Source organism: Python bivittatus, unplaced genomic scaffold (genome assembly GCF_059951505.1).
Source record: "Python bivittatus isolate LINGU-HERP-01145 unplaced genomic scaffold, Pbiv_v1 ctg000190_np1212, whole genome shotgun sequence".
NCBI classification, from domain to species: Eukaryota; Metazoa; Chordata; class Lepidosauria; order Squamata; family Pythonidae; genus Python; species Python bivittatus.
In genome coordinates, this window is record NW_028277042.1 from 4143474 (window position 1) to 4162858 (window position 19385).

The 19385-nt window shown below is 41.4% G+C and overlaps 1 protein-coding gene across 2 annotated transcripts; it reads left to right on the forward strand.

Moving 5' to 3' along the window:
- Positions 1-7162: 7162 nt before the first annotated feature.
- On the forward strand, positions 7163-15396 carry LOC112541895 (cytochrome P450 2J2-like). Of its 2 annotated transcripts, none has more exons than XM_088135961.1 (9): positions 7163-7395; positions 9288-9450; positions 9924-10076; positions 10467-10627; positions 11024-11197; positions 11714-11852; positions 12078-12265; positions 12829-12970; positions 14481-15396. In XM_088135961.1, exons 1-9 carry the CDS (start codon positions 7237-7239, stop codon positions 14570-14572), a joined length of 1371 nt encoding a protein of 456 aa, XP_087992087.1. In that variant the 5' UTR covers positions 7163-7236; the 3' UTR covers positions 14573-15396. The 2 variants fall into 2 exon arrangements, with proteins under 2 accessions (XP_087992087.1, XP_087992086.1); XM_088135960.1 differs by lacking the exon at positions 14481-15396 and adding an exon at positions 14112-14419 and having other exon boundaries at positions 7165-7395.
- Positions 15397-19385: the final 3989 nt, after the last annotated feature.

Sequence of the window (19385 nt, forward strand, 5' to 3'; positions counted from 1 at the left end):
TTCCAGGCAAGATGCTCACAGGAGGGTTTTCTCTAATAGTATATACTTCTTGGGGAGGGATCAGAATGGAAAAATTACAGCCATTGGGATATTTTCACTATTGTGGGCCAGAAGGTGTTGCTCTATTACATGCCTGAAGGAAGAATAAACATAATCTTTATTGAGGAAAATGGCCTATGACAAGAAAGGCTGAGTTACTTGAGTTTTTCTACAGCTAAGAGCCTCTATTGGGCTCTCTGCATGATGGAGAAAGAATGAGACAGGTAAGTGCCTGAAATGCACAGGTCAGAGTCGGGCAAGAAAAGAGGTATTGAACAGAGAGAGGGAAGAAGTGAATATCGACTTGAGAATATCAGTCTAAGCAGTAGAAGATGTGCTGCATAGAGTCATAGAAAGTCAGTCTTTTGGAGAAGGAAAGAAGAAAACAACCTCACAAACTTTGGCCACCTGCTGAGATTTGGGATCGTTGTGTGGAAGACCAAACAGGTCCAGAGGTTGAAAAAGGTTGGAGCGCTCAGCTGGCTGAATGGCTGTTCTCTTCTCCTTCACTTTCCCTTTCCCTTTTCAGGACCAAGAGCCTGCTTAGGGGAAAACCTGGCCCGGATGGAGCTCTTCCTCTTCTTCACCAGCATTTTGAGAAACTTCCAGTTATTGTGGCCAGATAAATCACAAGCACCAGATTTTACATCACACTATGTGGTTACACAATCCCCATCTCGCTTTAAGATGTCACTGAAATGTCGCCAGGCAAGTGAATAGGTCTAGGTGAGGATCTGCAAGACGACTGATTCAAGATGACCTCATTCTCTGCAACAGCCAGCAACTATCTCTACTTCAACTTCACTACTTAAAATCTTTTTTAGAAATAGAAATAAAGTGCTGTCTTATGCCTAATGATCCAGTGGTTGATCCATCTTGTTTATGATGATGGTGCAATTCACTTTTCCAGGTCTCTGCTCTCTTTCTCCAAGGTTCCTGGAAGGAAGAATGGAGAAGAGCAGTGTGTACAGCTGGTGTATGAAATGGCTCTTCCTGGCATGAGAATCCAGGGCCCTTCCAGAACAGGGGAGGTGCACAGGGGAGGCAACAAAGGGGCTCCTGGCTGCTGGGGGCCCACCTGCCTTGCTCTTTGCCAGTCAACCTGACAAGCAAGGCCAGGTGAAGAAAGAGAGACCACCAGGATTCCAGGAATGCTACTTTGTTTTTGAGGCCCTAGTTAGAGCAGGGCTTCTCAACCGTGGTCCCACAGAAGCAGAGAGTTCTGTGAGAGGTTACGAGGGGTTCCCTGGGAGATCATGATTTATTTAAAAAATTATTTCAAATTCAGGGAATATACTCTCCCAGGGGTGAGCAGAGGCCAAACAAAAATCTAGTCACAACCCTTTCTGGTAGCGTGCTGTAGGAATGTGATTATTTGGTTGAATCCATTCATAATTTTTGACATGAGATAGGGGAGACTGATGAGAACAGGTGAATGCTATATTGCAGGAAGGAAGGAATATATTGCAGGAAGGGGAGGAAGAAGTGCATTTTTCAAGAAATTAATGGACTCGTTTACCTTAGTCTGTTACGTCAATCTCTCCCTCCTGCATCTATTCCCTGCGTTTTCCTATGGTTTTCCATCCTCTTATTTTAAATAGATTTCATGCATGTTTATTCGGTCATGTCTGAGGGTCCAGTGTGTCGATTTTGAAGTGGAGGTGTGAGAGAGAAGAGGAGGATTCTAGAATGGATGATACCGATAAGTTTAATGGTGATAATGATAATGAAGAACTTAAATCTTCTCCAACATTTCCCTGCACTGGTACATCAACGGACTCAAAAAAAAAAGTCTGTCTTTACAATGAAAGCTATTTATCAATGTGTTTTACATGGATGGAGATCCAGGTTGTTCTATTCCATTGTGCCTCATCTGTGGCACACATCTTACAAATGCAGCAATGCTCCAGCAAAATTAAAAAGACACTCAACTATAAATCACAGCCGTATGACAAGTAAAAGTTCAGATTATTTTAAGTGGCTGTTGGAATCACAGAACAAACAGAGTAAAGCTTTTGTTAATAAAATGACCGTCAATAAACCCCCCCAAGAAGCAAATTACTTAGTGGCAGAATTTATTACACAGCAAAGGAAAAGTCACGATTTGGGTGAGAAAGTGATCATGCTAGCATGTAAAATAACAGTGGGAAAAATGCTTGGACCAGATGCAGTACAAGAAATTGAAAAGGTTTCACTGTCCAACAGTACAATAAGTTGGCGTGTTGATGACGTGTCACATGATGCTGAAGAGGTTTTGTGTGATAAACTGAAGAACAACATCTTTTTGATCCAAGTTGATGAGTCAACAGATTCCACTAATAAATGATGTTTTATGGTGACGGTGAAATTCAAGAAACCGTTTTCTGCTCCATGGAACTACATGAAATATGCAAAGGCCAAGAGGTATTTAAGGTTTTGTCTTCATATCTGGAAACAAAAAGTCTGTCTTGGAGGAACTGTGTGGCATTCAGACGGATGGTCCTCTGTCCATGGTTGACTCCATGAAAGGTTTTCTTTCTCTTGTCAGAAAAGAAAATCCTGATGTTGTCACAATACACTGCTTTGTTCACAGAGAGGTGTTGGTACCAAAACTCTTGAAGATCAAATGGAAACAGGTATTGGGTGATGCTACAAAAATGGTTAATTTTATTAAACAAAGACCAGCTCACTCAAGACTGTTTAAAAATTGGTGTGAAAACCTGGACAAAGAGCACATAAGTCTCCTGTTAGACACAGAAATATGGTGGCTCAGCAGAGGAAAAGTTCTCAAGTGAGTATTTGAAGTGAAGGCAAAATTGCAAGAATATTTTCGAGAAAATTGTATTCCATATTTTTCTGAGTGCTTTGAAGATGAAGAATGGTTGCAGAAACGACCATACTTAGTGGACATCTTCCATCACATGAAGCAGCTGAACAACTATCTGCAAGGCACTGGAGAAAATATTTTGGCTGATCGTGCACTCAAGATGAGATTGACTGATCTGCCCATGGACAAGTTCTGGGTTTCTGTGCCATTCATAGAAAACACTGAACATTTTGCTGCAGTTTTTAACTACTCACGTGTGTGAGCAAGCTTTTTCTTATTGAGCAAGCATCAAAAGCAAAGACAGAAATCGTCTTACTTCAGTTGAAGATGATATCCCTGTGTGTTTATCTCACATTTGACCCAGAATTGTGTATTTCTGCAGTAAAAAACAAGCACAGGTGAAAGAGACAAGTTTCATTCTTTATTTTTAGTTTCAGAACATTCTTTATGCATATCTACAGACCTACGCATGAAACAAATATAATAATTTTGTAACTTCTGGCCTATATTTGGGCCTGAATGTACAGGGCTTCTCCAAGGCTTAAAAAAGATTTCAGGGGTTCCTCCAGGGTCAAAAGGTTGAGAAAGGCTAAATTATGACATTGGTTTTGCATAACTAAAAACTCTACAGTAGTAGCAAAGATTTGAAATGTGGTTAAAGATGGTCTCCTCTTAAATAGCATTGGAGGAATTATAGACTGCTGAAAGGTCAGCGAGATTTGTTGGCTATCCGATGAACTTGGGAGCCATTTGACTGCACATAAATCTATCTGTTGACACTGGTAAAGGAGGAGTTGTCTCAGAGAAATTCTGTTTGCTCTTTGAGAGACCCAGTGAGCAGAATTGAGTCTGCTCAGAGAAAAAGATGCAATTTGGCGTTCAGAGGGTGGCTCCTTCTTTTGACGTTAGAGTAACTTTGGATTGTATAAGACTATCACTATTCACTTCTTCAGTAGGCATTGATCATCACCAACAGTTTCATTAACTTTATTAGGAAGCCAATTATTAATTCTTTGTTCTAAGGTAGGAGGCTTAATTGGGACTTCTGCCTGGCCTTCAATAAAAGCTGAGAGTTATCCTGTGTATTTTTGGAGCAATGCCTTGAAATCATTTTCCCATGAATCCAGATTCTTCTTTATGGAAGCCAACTGCTGAAACACTGAGATGACAGCTTGAGTGGTCATGTCTCACGCTTCTGGCTCTGCAAATCCTTCTTTTTCTTCTTCTTCTTCTTTTCCCCAAGAGTGACAGGTGAGCTGCTGAGGTTAGCTGCAGAAGCCCAACAGGAGGTTAGGGGGAGTTGAACTGCCCTGGTGGATTCTTCTTGAAGACAAGCGGAAAGATCTAACAATTGTTGCTTTTCCCCTTCAGTTTGAAGGTCCCATTCAAATGCTTCACATTTTTTTCTTTGGTCTACTTGATAGGGCTGAGAGGTTGTCATGCAAACACAACATAAGTACCATTACATTAACCCTGCGAGGTAGTCCAGGCAAGCAGGATAACCATCAGTCCTAACTCTATCATTATTGGAAGATTATATTAACAGAATCTTGCAAGAGTGAAAGTATTGCTCCCCTCCTCTCCTTTTACTCTCTCTCATGTAGAACACGGAGTTCTCTGGGCATAAAACACCTGACTGCAAACCAGCCTGAAAGTAACTCCCAGAGATGAAAACCAATAATGTGAGACTTTGGACTCTGACTTTTGTAGAAGTCAAGCCTTCCTATTCAACCTCACATGAGTATAATGTAAGTGCAGCAGGGCAAAGCTTGCAAATGTTGCTTACCAATGGGATGAGAAAACGTGTTTGTGTGACCTGGTTCTGCACCTCATGGGCATTTTGGGGGTGGTGTTGGTAGGGAAGGACTGTAGCCACATCATGCAGCCTCGTCAGGGACATGATCAGAGCCAGGATTTCCTATTTTTGGGTTTGCTTGGGTTTTTCCATTTAATAATTGTCCTGGTGCCTTCTAAAATCTGTGGGAAACCTACTGACAGTGCAGGGCTCAGGTCAAGGGGAGGTCCATTTTAGGAACCTGTTTTTCCTTGTTTAAAAAACATTCCAATTATGCAAACTTTGGCTTTTACCCTTTCCAAATCAGGGTTTGAAATTAGTTAGGTAAAGAGGGTTAACATTCTTTCTGTTTGCCTTGGCAGACGGTATCTCCAAAAACTGAACAGAGCAGAAGCAAATTTGTTTTGGGGCAGGTGATGGGGGAAAAGGATGGACATTAACTTGGAAATCCATGTGGGTTATATGGAAATACAAATATCTCAGTGAGAAAGAGAGCTGGTCATATATAGCAATGACTGTTTGGGCTGTTAAAAGACAGTTCTTGGCAACCAGGTCCAGGTCTCCTTTAATGTTCCTCTTAGTATTAACCATGTCCACCCCTCTATCTCCTGTTAGAGCCTCATTTTCAGTGGAAAGACCATCATCCACATTCCAGTCCAATGAGGAATAAGAATTATTAACGGAGGTTACAAGGGGAGAAGAAAAATGGGAAGTAGACTTACTTGCAGTGTCCATTGGCTGGAATAAATCCTTTATCTTTGGTTGCCTAAAAGTCATCACAGCCTTGTCTTCTTTAGGATTTCCTCTCGGCTCCAGTTTGTACCTCCATTTAAACTTTCTTTTCAAGTTCTTTTTTGTTTTTGTTTTTGCTTTCTGATTTTGCATCCTTGGATGGTATTCAGGGTTGTAAATCCTAAACTCACTTCATCGACAGGTGTCTGAAGCTGATGGGTTCCAGAGTCCAAAATCTAAAATCCTAATCCTATCTAATCCTAAATCTAAAATCCTAAAATTATTAATCCTAATAAAAGAGACTAAAATTACTAAGATAACTAATTAATATTGAATAAAATGAAACTACATCTAAAAGGTAAATAAAGTAAAAGAATTAGGAGCTCACTAAAAAGCTGTCACTCGGTGGCCATCTTGCTCTGCCCCCCCCCCCCCCCCCCCGTGTGATGAGCTAAACTGCCTTCCCAGGTAGACCAGACAGGAAACACAACCAGATGAGTTAATTCTACTTTATTCTATGGCTACATTAAGAGAATCTTGCAAGTCTGAAAGTACAAATCTCCCGCTGTCTCCTTTACAGCCTGAGAAGCTAGGGAGGGTCCCTTCTGAGCGTCTTGCTCTGCCCATTATGCAGCTGCAGGCTATGCCCTCTCTTATCTGACCTTTCCCTAGGCAGCGTCTCTTCACCCCATCTCTAAAGGACTTTCTCACATACCATTACATCAACATGGCTTAAGTAGAAAGAATGAAGAAGGTTTCTGAACATGTCTGAGAAAGAAAGCCCTCTAAGTCACATTGATATAAAGGAGGGAAGAGAGGAAGCATAATCAGACTTGCAATTTGTTTTGAAATCAACTTCTTGGTCTAGTCTGCCTCTAGGGCGGCCATCCGTCTTGCAAGTCTCTTATTCTCTTTTAAAAGGGGCTGAAGATCTTACTTTTGTAGTTGGAAATGGCCTCCAATCCTCAGGGTGTGCCATTGCCTGCCAAATACTTCACCTCAGCGTTGTCACAAGACCAACAACAGGTGACAACCAACTGACACCATGCCATGATGCAGCTAACCGAATAGTTGGGATAGATGTATCTCAGCCAGCAGCAGCAGCAGCAGCAGCAGCAGCGGGCCTACAGCACAGCCAGTATTCCTTGGTTCCCATGGGAGAGTCTCAGCAATGTTTGGAGGAGATAAATTCTGACTGGGGACACTGCAGCGCCGTGCCTAACTCCCCAGAACAATACTCAGACTCTGCAGCTGTCTTTGGGGTGGAAGAGGGAACTGCCTGCTCCCCATCAAAGCATATGATTGCATCATCAATTTGAAGCCAGGGGCCCAAATTGTCATGGTGCCTTCTAAAATCTGTGTGAACAGGATAGCAGAAGGACTCTGAGGATGGTTCACAACATTGAAATCTGAGCCAGGGAGCTATTAGGGACCACCATCCATTACCAATTATTTTGGATTTCCTGGACCACCCCCAAAAGGCACACATTTTAAGAAGGTTAGACTCCAGAAGAGCTTGCTTCTTGATCAGTAAGAAGGAGGGACCTGAATACTTAACTTCATTTGATACCATGTATGGCAAATTTGAATAACCAGGGTTGCCTTTCACTTGGTTAATTGTGAGGCAGTCTTAGATGAAGTGTGTTCTGGCGTTTTATTCAGGTATGTAGTGGTATATTTTGAAAACACCTATTTTTTTCGGAGGAACCTGATGTTAATTTCCTGTTTGCCAAACAGCAGCTTGTGAAATCTGGCTTCTGTTCACAGTCTACCTTTCATCCAGACCTGAAAGATTTAATCACTGGCTGATGTGCCAGAGACACAGCAGCAGAGGAAGAGAGAGCGAGGTTTCCCTGCCTTCAACATGGCTGTTTCCAGCTGGCTGGTCGTTCTTTCCCTGCTATTCCTCTGGTTCTGGAAGAGCAGAAGTCCCAAAGGTTTCCCTCCGGGGCCTTGGCGCCTGCCCCTGATTGGGAATCTCCTTCAGGTCAGGATGGGGAATCTTTTGAAGGACTTGGATCAGGTAAAGCTCCTAATTCGCTCTCAGATTAAACTTCCATGTAGTGAATCTGCCAAAAGTTTTGCTGCTGCAGAAAGAACTGAGAGGAGATGGGTGTGTCTGTTAACTTTTCTGCATGAGACACAATTTTTGCTTGCCACAGGATTTAGAGAACAACATTCAGAATCTTATGGAGATGTGAAAATAACAGCCATTTGATACAGAGGAACCCTAATTCCTGATGGAACTGAACTTCTGAAAGATTCATTCCTTCTTTAAGGAGGATTCAGTTCACTTCAAAGTTTCCAAATGAAACCCTCACCTTCCAAAAACTACTGGAGAAATATGTTACTTTAGAAGGCTAAAGAAGGGTGTTGTATATTGGCCTGAATGAGTAGCCATTCTTTTTTCTCTCTTCCCTCCCAATTTTATTGTTATATATTTTGAAAGAATATAAAAGATAAATGACAGAGATAGAAGAATCAAGTATAGGTGGATAAACAGCAAATCTATTATAGGTAGTCCTCAGTTAATGACCGTTCATTCAGTGACCATTCGAAGTTATGACAGTGCTGAACAAAGGTACTTAGGACCCTGGTTTTAATGACGAGGCTCTTGCTTAAAGGCTTCAATAAAAAGGGGATATTTGTTGAAGATTGCACTTTGTCTTTGCACCCTGTAGCTGTTTGGATGCTCAGAAGTGGTGACATTTAGTGAAGGGAAGAGTTTTCCCAAGCCATCCTTGCATGTTTCTGGCCTGTTGTTAGAAAAGTGGGGCGAAAGGCCCTTAGCCCTTGGGAAAGGAAGTCTCCCATGTCCCCTACCAGCTGCTCACCCTCAAACAAACTGGGTTATCACAGAGCCTTAGCAGATTTATTAGAAAGAAGATGGTGTTTAGTGATATGAGATGGCAAACCAGACTCTGTGTCCTTTAGTACCCCATTTATCGTACTTTTGTTAGGGTAGGGCTGGTTTGATCCTCTTTCTCACAAGGCTTTCAGTTCTTGGGAAATGATCAGACAACATGAGCAACCAAAAACCTTCTTGTCATGTTTTCCCCCTTTATCCATAACATTATATAGGAAAGTAGGGATTTGTATAAAGTCAGCATACCTACTTAAGCTCACTTGTGTGGGTAGCTAGTTTTAAAGCCCTCCCTTTCATTAGAGTTAAACAAGGGTATTGCTTATGCTTGGCAGGAAATGTCTCAGGTTACCAGAATGTTGCCAACTTCAGATGATACACTTAGGCCCATCTACCCTAAATAAGTTTGTCCCTTTCCATGATCTCCTCCATCTCCACTCTCCTAGGATCTTGGCAATCCATTCAAGAGTGTTTCAGTAATCTTGTCCCTGCCAGCTCTGGAAATGACATGTTTTCAGCACCTACAAACCACCCTGGTTCACCAGTCATCTCTTAACTGTCCCCCTCCTGCAGGCTTCCACTTGGTGGAAGACTTTCTGTGTAAATGTAGTCCATATTCTCCTTAGTTCTACACACAGATTGCTTAGAATTGCACTTCCGCAAGAGGGGAGTGGAAGGACATTTGGGGGGAGGCACACAGTGGAGCTATAGGTAATCTCTCAGTCCCTTCCTTGATGTTGCAAGTTTCCAACACCTTCTTCTAAGAAAAGTGCTTGGCCAAGAAAATCATTCTGCACTTCTGCCAGATGTGATAAATATCACTCTCTTGATAAGGGATCCCATTAAAATTTTGCATGCAGAATGCTTACAGTTACCCCTATGCATGAATAGGAAGGAGCATTGGCTGAACACTGTGGGGAATGGAGCAGGAGGGAGCTCTGGGTAAATTTCTCAATCTCAACCTTGATGACATTTTATGTTGCAAGATTGCAGTGTTTGGCCCCAACTAATTTCCTAAGGCCTCTATGCTAATCCTGGCTACTTCATTGCAGCTAGGAAAAAAATATGGTCCTGTCTTCAGTCTTTATCTTGGAGGAACACCTGCAGTTTTTACTCATGGATTTCCTCCAGCAAAAGAGGTCCTCGTGATAAAAGGCACAGAATTTGCTGGGAGAGCAGACTTTCCTATTATGGATGCCATCACTAACAAAAACGGTAACTGAATATAATTTCCAGGGCTTTTTTTTCTTTTCTTTTCCAAATCTCTGTTTGGTCTTGGTATGATCCAAACTTATCCATTCTGTTATCCAACTACCAATATCCTTTTCCTCTGCAATCTGTAGTGCTCACCAAAAGTTTCCAGTAAGAGAAGGAATAATCTCTTGAACTGTTAGAAGTTGCTTCCTTCTTCTTTTCTCTTTTTTAACATTGATGAATAATAATATGGTAGAGATTTTGGCATTCAGCTGAAAATATTCATATGTCTTCCTTACACCATAAAAACAATTACTCAATGTATTTTGCTTGGCATGCTTATCTTTTATAACTTGATTGTTGAACGTTTGTAATTTTTTCTTCTTTTACTAATATTATCTTAAAAAATACACCCTTGTTTTAAAAATAAATAAATAAATAAATAAATCACTACTGATAAGTTACACAGGAATGACTGTTGGATGTTTTTTTAGGTTTATTGACAATAAAATATGGTGAAGCATGGAAGGAGCAAAGAAGGTTTTCACTGATGCTTCTCAGAAACTTTGGAGTGGGCAAGAAATCAATCCAAGAAAAGATCTTGGAGGAGGCAACTTATTTGGTTGAGGCATTCATTGAAAAGACAAGTGAGTTCTCCTGAGACAGGAGGAGATGGCTGGGGAATTGTCATTTCAGTGTTGCTTCTTTTTCTGGAGGACACAATTCAGTTGACCTCCAACTTGACCACTGGGTGTGTGTATTGAAGCAGAGTGGGAGAAGCTCAGAATTCTGGCTGCATAAAATTCCAAGCCCCATTGACCAAAATAAGACACATTGTTCATTTGGTCTCTGTGCTTGTCATGTTTGTAAAGCAACAGTCCTGTAACTTTCTTGGTTGGAAGCTATTAATTAAAACTCTGAGAATGCTTCTGGATCTCCATAGAAAATTGGGAGAAGGTGGGAGAGCCATCACATATAAAACAGGAAGCCTAGGAAACATACTATAGAAATATATTTCCTTTTGTTTTATTTCACAGGTGAGCCCTTTGATCCTTATGAGCTTGTGGACACTGCAGTCACCAACATCATTTCTACCATAATATTTGGGAAACGTTTTGAATATGACAACACCTTCCTCAAAACTCTGCTGGATGAGATACATCAAACTTCCAAACTGTCAGTGGGACCCTGGGCCTTGGTATCCTTAACAAGAATCCAGAAGAATTTTCAAAATTAATGCATAACTAGTAGGAATTTGAATTTCCATGTCTCACATATTTTTGAAACTTTCTGATTTTCCTTGCAATTAGAACAGTATCTCATCAGAGTGCCAAGGAAGTAGGTGAAGGCTCTTTGTGAGTGGTATTTGGTCCAAACTAAAGTTATTCAAATTTAATTAGGGCAAATTTCTGTATTGAAATTTTATCTGATGTGGACATTTGATTCCCTATCTAATTGTGAATAACAGATATTTACACGAACCCTTTAGAGTAGAAGGGATTTTTTTCCCGCTCAAAATACCAAAAGGGGAGGAAAAAAAGACTCCATCACGATCACATTAATCACTGTTGGCTTTTCTTCTGTTTCCTGGCAGCTTTACAATGCAGTTCCCTTGGTGAGGAGGCTTCCGCTGCCCCATCAGACAATATTAACAATTGCAAAGAAAGTAGAAGATTTCATTGAAAAAGAGGTGGAAGAGCACAAGGCGACCCTAGTTCTCGGAGAACCTCGGGATTTCACTGATGCGTATTTGGAAGAAATGCAGAAGGTAGATTTGTTAATCTCTTACTGTTGGCTTTGCATTCTTTTCTTTTCCTCTCATCTTGAATCTGTTTTCCTGACATTACGCCTCGTGAAAGTACAACAAAAACAAGGATCCAGTGACTTTTCTAGATGTTGTGCCAAGTCCACTTTTTGCCTGGGGGACATGATGTGTGAGCGCAGCTATGTGCCTTTGCTTTGCATGTTGGGCAACTCCAGCCACCTAACATAGATCTGTCCATCCAGTTGCAGCAGAGGGAGGACAGGGAAGAAAGCCCCCTTTGCCAGCTCTGAGGACCCTCTGGGGGACCCTCATGCTCTCCCTGAGCTGCTTGTATCACGATGGGTTGTCACTGGAAGAACTTCCTTGTTTCTCTTCCCACTTCCTTTCCCTTTTAGGCATATTTTTTCAGAATGAAATTACATTTTTAAATTGATGTTATCAAGAGTAATAAAAAGACTACAGGAGTTGATCCTTTTTCCATTTGATTTTAACAGCATTCATTGTTTTAACTTACAAAAGGCAGGGAGGAAAGGTTCAAGTTTCCAAGAACAGCAACTACACATCTCACTTTCTGACCTATTCGTTGCTGGAACAGAGACAACAGCAGGAACACTTTTGTGGGGATTCCTCTATCTGATGGCCTTTCCAGAAATCCAAGGTAAAGAATTATGAAACTGTGTTCTTGACTAGTAAGAGTAATACCTTCACTTCTTATGCAAAATGAGGAAGGGTCATGAACTGGGGAGTGACTATCATGGCTGGGAATTCAGTTAGCTGCAATCTCATCACTTCTGGTGGGCATTTTGCTGGGAAGTATACTAAAAATCTCTATATAGAGTCAATGAAATGTTTTCTATAATGTAACTAAATATTTGTTCCACAGAGAAATGCTGGAAGGAAATAGACACTGTTCTGGGAAGCAATGCAAGCCTGAAGTATAAAGATAGAGAGAACTTGCCCTACACAAATGCCGTCATTCATGAAATCCAACGCATTTCAAATGTTGTTCCACTTGGAATACCTCATGCACCCATTAAGGATGTACAGCTTTTCGGATATAAAATTCCCAAGGTAACAGCAGAAGCCTTTAATTGTCTCCCATGAAGTGAAGTGTTGGTGAATCTGCATGTGTCCCTCTGTATCTTTCTGACCTGAGGTGTGTGTAAGAGCAAGGGAAAGCAAGAAGTTGGGGTCAATCCTGTTCTTTCATATGGAGGGAAGACAAAGTCACAGTCAAATGATAAGAGGACTTGCATCTGGACCTCCTTTTATGGAAGTGCAATAAGCTTATTGACCAATTTTTCTGTTGTGTACTTTGGCAAGTTGGCATCCTGTCATTCCCTAAAGTCCTAAAGTGGCTTCTGAAATCTGAGCAAATCTTATGAATGGTGGCTGATAGCTCATGGTGCAGTATCTGACCACATCTCCTACCTTGGTTTCTGTCTCTCTTTTTCCAAATACTTAGTTAAGCTTTTTTTGATCTGTAACTCCTCCCTGTTCCTTCTCACCCTCATCACCTGTTCTTCAACCACAGCTCAATGGGGTCTATCTGAAAGCTTAGCCAGTAGCATTCTGAGCCAGGTCTGACCACGAGGGCATTCTTCCACCTGACCTCCTTGTCTTGGCTTGTTCAGGACACCATGGTTTTTGTCAATCTCCAGTCTGCCCATTGTGATGAATCTCAGTGGAAGTTCCCAGATGAGTTCAACCCCTCCAACTTCCTGAATGAAAAGGGAGAGTTTGTGAAGCCGGAAGCCTTTTTGGCATTTTCAGCAGGTAAATTATTCTCCCTCTCTCCCTCTCTCTCTCACACACACACACTTTTAGTGGCAATTCTTATACCACACCTGAACTCCAAATTTCCTAACCTTTCTTTAGAGACTTATGGAAGTCACCTCCTGAAGCTTATAGTTCAGGGTCCCATATGGAAACATGGTTTTGTGCCCATGAAATTCACCTTGGGAACATTGTTACCTGTGTCTATGAAAGCATGGTGGGAGGTTTTCTGTGTGAATGTCTCCTTGGAGATGCTTGGATAAGATAAAGCAAATAGTAAATTCCTGACCCACCTTCAGACAATCCTCGTGTCTGGCTCTTAGCAGCTGCCTCAGTGGATATAGATTCTTCCAGGCAAGATGCTCACAGGATGTTTTCTCTAGTAGTATTTACAGGCAGCCCTCATTTAGTGACTGCCTCATTTAGAAACTATTCACAGTTATGATGTTGATGAAAAAGTAACTTTGTGACCAATCCTCGCATTTACAAGTTTCACAGGTTCACAAAGCAAAGGAAAGTTGAAATACAATAAAAAACATAGTTGTAGTTTCACTTAGCAACTGCTTTGTTTCACAACAGGAGTTGCAGGTCCAAATTGTGATCACTAAATGAGGACTACCTGTACTGTAAGGAGAGGGATCAGATTGCAAGAATTGCAGCAATTGGAATATTTTCACTATTCTGGGCCAGAAGGTTTTGCATCATTGCAAGCTTGAAAGAATATGAAACATAATCTTTATTGAGGAAAATGGCCTGTCACAAGAAAGGCTGAGTTAGTTAGGTGTTTGTACAGCTGAGAGCCTGAATTGCACTCTCGGCCTGATGGAGAAAGAACGAGACAGGTAAGTGCCTGAACTACACAGGTCAGAGTCAGGCAGGAAAAGAGGAACTGAACTGAGAGAGGAAGGAAGTGAATATCGACCTGAGAATATCAGTCTAAGCAATAGAAGACTTGCTGCATTGAGTCACTCAAGGGAAGTCCTTTAAAGAGGGGAAGAAGGCAAAAAACCTCAGAAATTTTGGCAACCTGGTGAGATTTGGGATCATTGTGTGGAGAACCAAACAGATCCAGTAGTTGAAAAAGTTTCGAGCCAACAGCTGGCTGAATGCTCCTCTCTTCTCCTTCACTTTGACTTTTCAGGACCAAGAGCCTGCTTAGGGGAAATCCTGGCTCGGATGGAGCTCTTCCTCTTCTTCACCAGCATTCTGAGAAATTTCCAGTTATCATGGCCAGATAAATCACAAGCCCCAAATTTTACACCATACTTAGGGATTACACAAACCCCATCTCACTTCAAGGTGTTGCTGAAATGTCGCCAGCCAAGCGAATAGATCTAAGTAAGGATCTGCAAGACAACCTCATTCTCTCCAAGTGTCTATGCAGCAGCCATCTCTACTTCAAATTCACTTAAGAACTTTTTAAAATGTATAAATAAAGTGCTATCTTATGCCAAATCATCCCATGGATGATCAGTCTTGTTTATGATCGTGATGAAATTCACTTTTCCAGGTCTCTGCTCTCTTTCTTCAAGATTACTGGAAGGAAGAATGGAGAAGAGCATAGTGCACAGCTGGTGTATGAAATGGCTCTTCCTGGCATGAGAATCCAGGGCCCTTCCAGGACAGGGGAGATGTGCAGGGGAGGCAACAAAGGGCTTCCCGGATTCTGGGAGGCCCACCTGCCTTGCTGTTTGCCAGTCTATCCAGCAAGCAAGGCTAGGTCAAGAAACGGACATCACCAGGATTCCAGGAATGTTATTTTATTTTGGAGGCTCCCTTTAGAGAATGTTGAAAGCCCCCCAATCCCTTCAAGGCCCCTTTGGAAGGACAACAAAGTCAGTATTGAGCTGTTCAGAATGTCGTTCTCACACTTTCTACTTTCCCCCAGGGCTAAGTAACAGGTTCATCTTCTCCACCTCTTGCTCAAGGCCAGACAGAGCTTAATTCCTTTGCACGGCATCAGAGGAGATCTGATGTTGTCCGAGAACCTCCAGATCTTCTTGTATACAACTGCTAGATGAACAGAGTCCTTTTCACATATGCAGAGCCTCCATACACCTAAATGTTGAGTTTACAGTCTGCCTTTCAGCTGACCTTACACATTCAGTCAGATGTGACTATAATTTATTTTGCTCCAGTTGTTTCTGAGTTTTTGTGCCTCTAAAGCTGTAAGTCTGAACATACACGTTCTTGTGTTATACGTGGCCAAAAGATCTCCATTATTATGGAAGCAGAACCTGAGAGAATTCCACGTTGTCTTCAGTCAAAGGGAGAGGAATCCTGGGTCAAAAGAACCTGGAATTTCTACCTTCCAAAATGGAGTTGGGTGATCTGTTTTCTCTGGCTCTTTCTGTGCACTCTTTTCTGCAGGAACTGTTCATGCTTTGGATGGTCGATCTTTCCTGCCTTGGGATGTGCGCATGGGTGGTGGGGGAGAGTACACTTCTTTCAAATCCAATCAAATCACTCTATTACAGCCATAACACCAGAAAAGAATGATATAAAACCTAAAAAGTAAGTGTGTATGTACACAAATACACAAATATATATTGACAAGTACTGTATGTACGGATATAAGATACATAAGAAGAAATAAGAATGAAATATAGACTCTAAAAGTGCAATAATGAGAGAATGAAATAACATAAAATGCCAGTAAGTAAATAAGTCAGAACCTTCAACTACAGATAAACCGAGTATCACATATAGACACACAAAACTAGGCAACCTGGGAGGATATACTTTGGTTCTTATCAGATAGGAGGAGGGACAAATAAAAGTTGTGCTCTCTGCCTGGAAATTTCTCTCTCTCTCTCTCTCTCTCTCTAATATGCGTCCCCTCTCCCCCAGAGGGAGACTCTGGGCAGCTCAGATATCTTCATTATGTCCTCTTAGAGTCCTTGTAAAGGAAACAACAGAGGAGCCTGTAGCTCAAAGACTCATCCCCACACAGGCCTAGGGGCTGGTGCACTGGAGTATTCTTCTGGTGTCCAACGGGGACTGAGGCATCTAGCCTGGCCAAGGTGAAAGCCACACGGTGCCCTGGCTGTGGCTCTTCCCCCTGTCTCCCAAGGTCCTTCCCGCATATCATTTACAGGTTCCTCCCAAAGCTGCCAAATATCTCACCCCCTGAATTAGGGGGTTTGCCCTGAGTTTGCAACTGAGTATCTGCAGCAATTTCTGTAGAGAGCTCCACATTGGAAAAATGGAATAAAATGTAAAAAGGCTCTGCAGAATTTAAGGAATGACTTTCACAAGGTGGCACGTTGGACTCTAAAAAACAGCATTGAGCATCATCAAGGGGAATGGAAGGTAATTCCTCCATACCAGGTGACATGGCCTGACATGCTCCAGCTAATGCCTCTTCTACCACATGGAGGCAAGGAGAGATAGGATTAAGAGGACCTCCTGCAGGCTCTTCATCTGCCACAGGAGGGCAAAGGTTAGGGATGTTGGGAGACTATTCAGTAACTCAGTTGTGGCCATAGTAGCCAGTAAAGGTCTCTTGAGATCACCTACCTTTAGTAGAAGAGAGGAGAGGAGGAAACATTGTTGGCAACAGACGTACTGCTTGAAGAGCGATAGAATCCAGGTGGGATGGATCTTACTAGAAAAATTGTTTTTGCATCACAAAAAACTCTACTAGGAAAGACTTGAAATGTGGCTAAACATGGTCTCATTTTAAGTAGCTTTGGAGGAATAATAGACTGCTGAAAGGTCAGCAACATTTGTTTGCTATCCGGTGAACTTGGGAGACACTCAACTGCACATAAATCTATCTGTTGATACTGGCAATGGAGGAGTTGTCCCAGAGAAACTCTGCTTGCTCTTGAGTCTGTTCAGAGAAATAGATGCAATTTGGTGAACAGAAGGAGTGGCTCCTTCTTTTGATGTAAGAGGAACTTTGGATTGTATAAGAGTACTGCTATTCACCTCCACAGTATGTTTTGATTTATTACTGGATTTTAGTTGTTGATCATCACCAACAATTTTATTGACTTTATTGGGAAGGCAATTGTTAGTTCTTTGTTCTAGGGTAGGAAGCTTAATTGGGACTTCTGCCTGGCCTTCAATAAAAGCAGGGAGTTTTCCTGTGTATTTTTGGAGCAACACCTTGAAATCATTTTTCCGTGAATCCAGATTGTTCTTCATGGAAGCCAACTGGTCAGTCTGAGATGACAATCTGAGCAGTAAAAAGGCATTGTTTTGCCATAAATTCAGTTGAATTTTCCCATGGAAGTAACATCTCCTGCTTCTGGCTCTGCAAATCCTTGTTTTTATTCTTCTTCTGATTTTCCCCGAGAGTGACAGGGGAGCTCATAAAGTGAGCTGCAGAAGCACAAGGGGAGATTAGGTGGGAATTAAACTGCCCAGCTTATTCTTCTTCAAGGGAAACTGAAAGATCTGGCAATTGTTGTTTTTCCCCTTCAGTTTGAAGGCCTCATTCAATTTGAAAGACCCTAGCAATTACAGGCCCATTAGTTTAATAGATATTTTCACTAAAACATATGCTAGGTTCTTCTTGCATAGAGTCAAGAGCTGGGTACATGAAAAGTGTATTCTTGTAGAAGAACAAGCAGGCTTTAGACAGAGTCAATCTACTATTGACAATTATTTTGCTTGAACTATCTAATTAGAAATTATGTCAGTAAGGGGAAACAACTGTTTGCTGCCTTTATAGATCTTAGTGCAGCATTTGACACAGTAAATAGAGAAATATTATGGAAGAAATTGACTACCCTCACAATGGAATCCAGACTCCTGGCATTGATCAAAGCCCTTTACACAAGACTTGTTTGAGAGTGTGGTTCGGGGTAAATGGAGCCATGACAAGTAGGCTCGATACTTACAAAGGAATAAGACAAGGGTGCATACTTGCCCCATTGTTATTCAATCTATATATTAACGACTTACCAGGACTGATGAAGGATCCTGAAGTACATATGCCTAAGATAAACACACATTGTAACACCTGCTATATGCTGACGATGCGATTTTATTATCATACACGCAAGTTGGACTGTATAGGTTGTTAAGAAAACTTGGCTCCCACTGCCATAATAATGTTCTGATTATTAATAAACCAAAGTCAAAAATTATGGTTTTTGGAAAACAATATCATAGACATAGGTAGCTATTAGATGGTGAGCCAATAGAGTAGGTTAACACCTTTCCTTATCTAGGGGTAGTCTTCTCTGAGACTGGATCTTGGCTTCCTCATCACCAAAGGAACAAGAGCACATATGAATTTACTACTCAAATTAATAAATCACAGCTACCTAGGTTCCTTAGCCCCAATTGTTAAAGTATACAAGGCTAAGAGTATACAAGGCTCCTATGCTTCAGCTCCTATGAATCTATGCAATAGAAACTGGCAGACTCGCAAAATAGTGTCTGATAGAACAGACAAAATCTCAATTGCAGATTTCTTGGACTGTACAATTGACAAATTATATTAGAAGTTGTGGTCTCCCTGTCTCTTGTCCAACTGGTTTTGGAGAACAGGTTAAAAAGATTACTGCACAAATAATCTTGGATATAGAAGGACAGAAAAATATAGCCTCCACTAGTAAGGTTGGTACATTGAAATGGATGAACTGTTACAAATGTACCTTCCAAGTTGCCAAGTATTTAAACATAGAAATGCCTAAACATCTTCAGGTGGCTATTTACTCAAGCAAGATTTGATCAGCGGAGTCCTTGGGGTTCTCTGAGCTTGGTTGTTTTCTTGCAAGCGTTTCATTACCCGGCTAGGTCACATCTTCAGTGCTAGAATGGGATGGGGTTTGCTCTCTGTTTATATACTGTGGCATGCCCTGCCAGTGTTGGTGGGGGGGTTGTTTTGTTTTATTTTTTTCTCTGGTAGTTCCTTGATTAGGGTATTGTTTACTACTTGATTGTGTGTCTGGTGATAATCTTGGTGTTAATCTCTGCTTATCTGGGTGATGATTGCTGGTGAGGAGCTGCTCTGATCTGTTGTTTTCCTTTCTTTTGTCTCTTTTGAATAGTGTTGTTTATCTCTATGTGCCGGTTGATGGCTACCTTGTCTGAATACCAAGCTTCCAGGAATTCCCTCACATTTTTGGATTTAGCTTGATTTGATTTGAGATTTGAGCAGCTGGACATAATGGTTAGATAGGGAAAATTTAATCAAGTCCCTTATAATGAGCGTATTTGTATTTGCGGAGCTCCAGAGATAGAAGACATAACATATATATTATTTCAATGTCAGTTGTATAAGAAAGAGAGAGATCAGTATCTTGGACCATACTAGACAAACAACCTATCGGAACCCTCATGTTAAAACAACATATTTCATGCGTGGTCATGAAAATCACATATAATATGGCCCTTTATTTGAACAAAATAGTATAGCTGAGATCTGCATATGTGGATCTGATTGGGGTAAACTTGT

Coding starts and splice junctions, on each gene's coding strand:
- LOC112541895 (XM_088135960.1), top strand. CDS start 7,237: ATGGCTGTTTCCAGCTGGCTGGTCGTTCTTTCCCTGCTATTCCTCTGG. Junction 12,266..12,828: donor TCGGATATAAAATTCCCAAG/GTAACAGCAGAA, acceptor TGGCTTGTTCAG/GACACCATGGTTTTTGTCAA. Junction 12,971..14,111: donor CTTTTTGGCATTTTCAGCAG/GTAAATTATTCT, acceptor TTGACTTTTCAG/GACCAAGAGCCTGCTTAGGG.